Source organism: Poeciliopsis prolifica, unplaced genomic scaffold (genome assembly GCF_027474105.1).
Source record: "Poeciliopsis prolifica strain line A6 unplaced genomic scaffold, Auburn_PproV2 SCAFFOLD024, whole genome shotgun sequence".
Classification (NCBI taxonomy): domain Eukaryota; kingdom Metazoa; phylum Chordata; class Actinopteri; order Cyprinodontiformes; family Poeciliidae; genus Poeciliopsis; species Poeciliopsis prolifica.
Window position 1 is genome coordinate 544,839 of NW_026562399.1, and position 8,001 is coordinate 552,839.

The following is an 8,001-nucleotide window of genomic DNA, read 5'->3' on the forward strand; positions in this document are numbered from 1 at the left end:
CCTAAAATGTGGAGTGTTTGTAAACAAATGTGTACAATTCCTACATTTTCTATCAGATATTTTTGTTCAACCCTTTAAATTAAACGTTACAATCTGCACTTGAATTCTGTTGTAGCGGTTTCATTTCAAATCCAATGCGGTGGCATGCAGAGCCCAACTCACGAAAATTGTGTTACTGTCCAAATATTTCTGGCCCTAACTGTATAACCTCTTGGAGCAAAGTAGAAGGTTTTTTTTCCAAAGATACAGAGATACCAGGCCTGGAATTGAACCTAATGACTACCAAATGGGCTTCTATGTGACCCTTGTGTCACATGTACATTTTGCACATTTTGTGTGCAAAATGTATGTAAAGAGCGAAGCAGAAAGACTTCTTATCACCACCTGGTGTAGAACTGGATTAGGTGCTTGGGCAAAGTTGTTATTGTGTGGTGAGAAATACTCAGTAATTTGCTGAGACAATAAAGCAGGTATTTTTTGTTTGCCTCAAATTAATTCAGGAAAAACTGCCACATTGTTATATTGTCAGTCCTGTCCTGAAACTGGACAAACTGAGGTTCACCTCACTTAATTGACAAAAAGAAGCAAGATGTGCTCCCTCAGCTTCTAGCTTCATCATTCTCCAAATTGCTAAGCGTTTTGGGTTCTAATAAGAATACTTATAAAATATACTGCTCAAAAAAAATAAAGGGAACACTCAAACAACACAATATAACTCCAAGTAAATCAAACTTCTGTGAAATCAAACTGTCCACTTAGAAAGCAACACTGATTGACAATCAATATCACCTGCTGTTGTGTAAATGGAATAGACAACAGGTGGAAATTATTTTCGTATTTATTTCATTCATTCAGATCTAGGGTGTGTTATTTGAGTGTTCCCTTTATTTTTTTGAGCAGTGTATAGAGAGAGTAAGAGAGCACTACATAAAGCAAATCACTGAAGATATGTCTGTATATTATTTTTGTGACCTGTTCCACAGTCACACTTTTACTCTGTTCCAGAACTGCAGTTGGTGTTTCTGCACATTTACTGAGTTCATCACAGGAACTACTTCCTAGTCCAATGTCCCTAACATGGGGAGTGACCAACCATGACTGCACTTTAAACATGATTCAACAACTTGTGAAAATTACGCAATAAACTTCTCTGATGTTGCAAAATATAATGATAAAACTAGAGATAAAATCAAATATTTGTAAAGCATAGTTCAGTATCAGTGCATTGTAAAATGCTTTACACAATAAAAACACAAAAATACAAAGTAACAGAACATGATTATTGTTTGATAATCAACAAAATGATCAGCAAAGAATAAACGATATGCATAGGACAATACCGTAAAAGATCACTTATTTGTGCTATAAACTGGCCTTATGCACAAAATATCCCTTTAAGCATTTTAACACAATTAAGAACTGTTGCTATTGAACAAAAATGTTTTTTCCACTGGTTTCACTGAAAGTTGGGAGGGAAAAATTAATTAATAGAGGTCAGTGCCATAAAATTTTGTTTAATTGAGAAAATGAAGTAAAATTTCAAAATCCTAAGTTTAAATATGATTTGGTGCAAAAACGTCTATGAATTTGTATTTCCATTTTTTCATATTTATTGAGGTTCATTTAACATGAGACATTAAAAAGCACAAGGAAACCATTTAAAGAATTTAAAAGAATACATTATTGAGAAATAATATTTTATCTTTTGTTAGATTTAAATACAAGAGTCAGATCAATGCAAAATAAATTCATACATTATTATTCAACTTGAAAAATAAATTAATATCCCATATATAATATACTAATGAATACCTAAAATCCAAGTTAAAAGTGGTATGTACATATTCTTCTAATTTTGTTTCAAATGCAACATCTCTGATTTATCTTTAGATAATTAAAAGATAAAGACAAACAAACAGCAAGTGAAGAAAGCCAAGTCTGAAGCTAAAGGCACCACTGGTTGTGGTGGTTGTAGTGGTGGTAGTAGTTGGTGCAGCTGTGGTGGTTGTAGTGGTGGTAGTAGTTGGTGCAGCTGTGGTGGTTGTAGTGGTTGTAGTGGTTGGTGCAGCTGTGGTGGTTGTAGTGGTTGGTGCAGCTGTGGTGGTTGTAGTGGTTGGTGCAGCTGTGGTGGTTGTAGTGGTTGTAGTGGTTGGTGCAGCTGTGGTGGTTGTAGTGGTTGGTGCAGCTGTGGTGGTTGTAGTGGTTGGTGCAGCTGTGGTGGTTGTACTTGGATTATTGCACAAACTGCCTGTACAGCATGTTGGTCCACTTGTGATTGAACCAACACTCTTCATGAATGGCAAACTTCCCAGATTTGAAGCAGCTGTACAGGTGTTTGGTGATGCACAACCCAGTGCAGGAAATGTGTTTTTTCCGTCATTCACTGTTGATGTAAAAAGCAGGATATAGTTATATTAAATCTTTGTTATAAATGCAGCTCAGTACCACTTTGTCTGTTCAGTGAAAAAATTGTTTTTAATAATCAACTTCTAACTGTCTAGCATAGATTACAGATATTAATACTCGTTCTCACTGATATTAAGAAAAATGTACTTAAGATTAGTTAGTATTTTGCTAGTCTTACAAGTTGCTGAGATGCAGTTGGTCTCAACTCCTGAACAGGTAACTGGAGTGGTGCACTGAGATGTTGTGGGGTCACAAACGATGCACTGCAGGGAGTTTGCAGCCGGAGTAGTAGGGGCTGGAATTAAAACACAACATTGACAATATCAATAAATACAAAATAATAGTAATAAATAAATAAAATAAAATACACAGATAATCATATTGTTCAAACATTTGCAATGAAACCTACCAGGCAGAGTCTGTGAGTTGCAGTTGTCTGTGTTGCAGCACTGAGCAGATGCAATTGCACTTTGGGATCCCAAGTTGACTGAAAATGTTGAGGAGCCTGTAGCCGGACACAGAGAGGAAGCTGCACAGGCTTTGTAGAGCTGTGTTACTGAAGTTCCAGGTTGAGTAGCTGTAGAGCCAAAGAACACTTTAGTGGTTTTTATTTATATAAAAATTTTATTTATATAAAAAATACATGCAGTTTATTCCAAAACGTTGAATGAGACATAAGCAGAACAATACCTCGTATGGTAGCTGTTATGCACATCGTCTCTGAGCTACATGTTAGTGATGTTGTGCTTGAACATGACTGATCTGTGCAGGTCATACATGTCAGGGCTCCAGCTGGGGAAAATAATCAATGTAAAATAATTGTTTGAAATATGTGTAACAAGTTACAAAGTGAAAGATCTACTTTACAAAACTAAAGCAGATATCATTGTTACAGGAAATTCAAATGTCAAAGTAAATACCTCAACAAAAAGATTGCATGAATAATTTGTAACTACAACTATATATATAAGTACCCAATATGTCAGAAGTTTTGAAGTTTGCTTAGGTTTTAGGGAAGCTAAAGAGTTTTACATTTATTTGTTTTTCTATTGGGATTCACAGAACTATAGTGAACAGTTGAATATTATGAACATCCCACTTTGTTAAAGAACGAAGAACTTTGTTAAAATACATATTCGACAATATACTCTGATGGAAGAAAATATTTGAATGCATTAGAGAGAAAAAGCAAGTTGACAAAGAAGTTGAATTTAATTATTCGAGAACCAGTTTAAGCTAGAAACATAGTGAAGGACACATACTTATTAAAAGGCCAACAACAACATTAACTTCTACAGTAATCATAAAAAAGCATCATAATTCTGCTGGTAAAAATTGTAACTTTTTGTGTCCAATATTTGACAAATAAATAAAAAAAAGACTAATGTCAACATGTTTTGTCTGTTAGTCGAAAAACAAGGTTAATTATATCTGAAAAAAGCTGGAGTGTCTAATTGTGATGTTATCTTACTTAAATAAAAATTACACATATTATAGCTAATGTTACCTGTGCTGTAGAGTGCCCAGATGAGAGTCAAAGAAAAAATCTGCGTCATGGTGATGTTCGGATGAATCCTGCTGGTGAGTTCTCCTGGATTCTGATACTAAACTTCAAAGTTGTGCTGCACTTTATATACTGGACAGATGACCTCATTGGTCAGGTGTCTCTGTTTTCATAGCGCCACAACCCAAAAACTCCTTTTTTATTTGTTTCTTTGACTGTTCTGTTGACATGTTTCTGAAAACATGTCAACACACCTTAACACACCTTTAATACAAGGCAGTATATAATGGAAAATGGTCATTCACTTCAATGAAACATATCATTACGTTACCCAACACCAAAACAGACTGTCCTTAAATAAGTTCTAAATATTTTGTGTCTTTGTTTTCATTGTTCTAGATTGGCTCCGCCCTTGTTGTTTGACAAAAAAACATGGAACCAGCCTGGTCATTTTTTCAATTCTAAACCTGTCTGGTAGATTTAAATATTAACATTTTTTTATTTTCTTCTCAGTGATCCATGAATCAGTGTCACAGCAATGAAATTCTTCTGAAATTGCTGACGAGCTGCTTTGTGGCCCAACTCATGACTTTAAATCTAAAATATTTTGGGTTCAAACAGTAATTTGGAAGAAATTGATAACTGTTACATCAAGAAAAACAATCCATCTATGGAAATATATTCCATTTTAAAGATATTTTACTACTGTTTTAATTCAAAAAATGTTTTAGTATGTAATGTGAGCTGTACAAACATTTTGTGCCTTTAATGAAACATTAAAACAAAATAAAATAAAATATTTAAGAGAACTTTTATTCTCATTACCCTTTATTCCTATTTTTCCTATATTTTGTGTTGTCTAGATTCAAAGAAGAAACTCTGTATTTCAGAATATCTTTCTTAAAAATATTGAGGAATTAGATCCTTTAGTTCCTCCCAGGGAGAAACCTTTCTTCAGTTGGCTGAAAGAAACATCATAGTATAAAAATGTCAACAGGCATTGCAGCCACAATAAATAGTGACATAACAGATGACGCAGTTCCACACATGAATAGTCACTAAACTATTTCAGTAATTGAAGCAGTTTAATATAATATAATCTTCTGAAATACAAATATTTAATTCTGTGGGCATTGATTTATCACCAGTATCACCATGAGAACTAAATAGTATATTAAACCCATGGATTTTATATGTTGAACATAATCTTTTTAGTTTATTTTATATAACTGTTTTATCATTTTCTTTAATTAAATATAGTTTATTGTGAACTTTTATTGGAGTAATGTGTAAATAGCAACAAACAGTCAAAAAACTCCATGTCAAATGTAATAAGAACTCATTAAAAAAAATCCAAAACTAAAATTCTGTTCGTCAGATTTATCAGTAGGAAGCTTTATTACCATGTGACACATTTCCAGCTGGTCAGCAGTCATGTCAATTGTTGATTTCTGATTATTTGACAACATTGACAACATATTGGGTTCACCTTCACATAGAATAGCAGTACTTCACCAAATAACAGAAACTAATATCAGGAACCAAAAGTAGCCAAAAACATTCTTTTTATGGAGATGGAACCAAGAATTATGTTGCACTTTTGGTTGCCTTTTCAGTTATTGAATGATGGTGCAAAATCCAGTGGCCGCCACCCTGTCACTGTTGTATTGTATGTGCTCATATGACTCTTAGCATTTGGAAGGAGTGGTGGAAGATTTACGTAACAGGAAAGACATTCCCAGATCAAACTGATGAGGGGTGGCAGCTGAGGCAGGGTTCTGCCATCAGAGGTGAACAGTGCTGGGGATGGTGCCACATGGACGCTGATTTTTATCCCCAACCTTAATTCCTTTGCTTCCCCTGACTCCCTTTGTCTGTTTTGCCTGTTATTTAAGAATTACTAATCAGACATCCCAAGGACATGACAAGAGCCACCAATTGTAAAGGTCCACTGTTGTGTAATGAAGCTTCATTTCCAATGCAAGCTTCAGAAAGCTTAATTTGGTCTTCACTTTATACCAAAACATATGGAAGAGAAAACACAAGCGAAATGAGTGTCTGGAAGAGGAATGAAAATAGAAGACAAACTAACCACACATTATTTGTTTCTGTCTGTGTGTAGCATAACACTTTCTCTCCCCTGTTTTTTTTTTTTTTTTGTTGTTTTTACGGCATATAACACTTATTATCCTTGGTCTTGCTGTTCTTCAGTACTGTGTTGGACCACTTAATATCCAACTTATGAATTCTGCTGATGTGAGGATTTGGTTTTCTGTGTGTGTTGCGTCTACCCCATGATTGTTTCCAGTAGGGATGCACAGATTTATCGGTGCCAATTTCCCTAATTTTGGGAAATTGGTGATCGGCCAATATTTACATGTGAAGCTTATTTAAGTTTTGATTTTATCTACCTCTGCAAAGGTATTTAAATCAAGTGTTACCTTCTTCTGCTCTGCTGTGAGAGAGGTTGGAGTAGCAGTCTGGCCCAACAGATCAGGTCTATATGTTTAGCAACAATAGTCATCTCACTGTTGGCACTTCATCAACTTTCTTGCTACATCAAGCAAGATTTTAGACAAAAAAAAAAAAAAATTGTATCGGAATCGCCAGGTCAGGATTAATAATAGACCGGTAATCGGTGATCGGCCAGAAAACTACAATCGATTCCAGCTGTCCCTCATTTTCTCTGGATTACACTCTGTGTACTCAACCCCACCTGCCACCTGCTCCTCATCGGATCCTTGTTGTGTCTTGTCATTTTGTTGTGTTCCTGTCTAGTGTTATCAAGCGTCTGCCAGTGTCTGATACCTTGCTTTATTTCTCACCTATGCAGCCTGCAGTTCTGTACTTTTCATGATTTATTATTAAAACCATAATTTGCTCTTCATCCTGGGTCCACCGCATCTATCCTCGCCACCAATTCACCCCTAAAGGATCCAACCAAAATAATATTGAGGAGGTTTATGGTGTCTGATGTGGAACCAGGTTCTATGGACAAATCGGACCGAGAGAGATGAGTCCGGTAGTCACTGGAGTTGGCACAACAGGACTTGATGTTGAGATCCTCTCTTCTCCACTGCTGCTGGAGGAATTGGGACTGCGGATGAAGACAGAGTTTGTCGCCCCTCAGCACTCTGATGGTTCATTCAAATGCAAGAGATAAAGTGGATGTTCAAATCTGGTTTCAATTACTATGTATGTAAGCAACCTTTCCAAATGTTAGCATTGTTGGTACCAAATTTGAAAGAAAACATTCTGAAAGTTTGCCAGTTTGTCAAAAATACTCATTTTAACTAATTTTTATTTACTTTTCCTGAATGTTTGTTAATGTGATTTCTTGATTGTATGTTTATAATGTCTTTTTGTTGTTTGGGTCTTCCTGACTTGGGACTACAGATGAAAATTAGCAATTATGCTATAATCTGGCTCATTTACAGTCTGTACAGAAGTATTGATTGTTCATTAATGTGCACTGTCCCTGATAAATTAAATTAAATTAAAATATCCTTTTGGAATTTACTTTAAAATTTAACTGGAAGTTTCATCAAGATCTTCTGGGCTTAATGAAATTAGACAGGTTTGCTGTTTTCTTCAGGGTTTGCTTTCTGTGTTGTAATACAGAGTTGGATAGGGTCAAAAGAGAGAGAGCTGACTCCCTGTGATAACAGTCACATTCTCAGCTTAGTCTGGGCTGCATTTCTCTGTAAAGGTTCAGTCTTGCCTTTTCCTTTGATTTGTTGGATTATGCAATTGATTATTCCACAATGCTCCTTAAAAGACATCCTAAGAAAAATTGGAATAGAGGAAATTATGGTTAGTAATAAAGTCGCTGCACATTCCTTTTCAGATGGAAGATCTCAAAAGAGGACTGCAATCTTCATCTGGCCCAAAAGCAGAATCTATAAAAGGTAAAAATGTTCCACAAACGAATAATAAAATTTGGAGGTAATTTCAGCTGCTCTTCTCAAACTAAACCTGTTTTACCACAATCTAGTCGGCACCTCTGACACTACCAGTGAGTCATGGCTGTTTGAGAGCCACATTCTGAAACTTAACTTAATTAGAATGTTATTTTGGATGAGTAGTTTTCT

The 8,001-nt window shown here is 35.4% G+C and overlaps 1 protein-coding gene across 1 annotated transcript; it reads right to left on the reverse strand.

The window, feature by feature from the left end:
• Positions 1 to 884: 884 nt before the first annotated feature.
• Positions 885 to 3,997, reverse strand: LOC129370630 (integumentary mucin C.1-like). Its single transcript, XM_055046735.1, has 5 exons — positions 3,914 to 3,997; positions 3,097 to 3,198; positions 2,816 to 2,983; positions 2,585 to 2,701; positions 885 to 2,383 (listed from the first exon to the last, which is right to left on the reverse strand). The coding sequence occupies exons 1-5, from the start codon at positions 3,960 to 3,962 to the stop codon at positions 1,887 to 1,889; spliced, it is 933 nt and encodes a 310-aa protein (XP_054902710.1). The 5' UTR covers positions 3,963 to 3,997; the 3' UTR covers positions 885 to 1,886.
• Positions 3,998 to 8,001: the final 4,004 nt, after the last annotated feature.

What these genes read in the sequence shown, in the direction of transcription:
- LOC129370630 (XM_055046735.1), bottom strand. Translation starts at nt 3,962, where the DNA reads ATGACGCAGATTTTTTCTTTGACTCTCATCTGGGCACTCTACAGCACA. An exon ending in CATAACAGCTACCATACGAG is followed by an intron (nt 2,984 to 3,096) that starts GTATTGTTCTGC and finishes TTGGCTCTACAG; the next exon opens with CTACTCAACCTGGAACTTCA. An exon ending in CAACTGCATCTCAGCAACTT is followed by an intron (nt 2,384 to 2,584) that starts GTAAGACTAGCA and finishes TTACATCAACAG; the next exon opens with TGAATGACGGAAAAAACACA.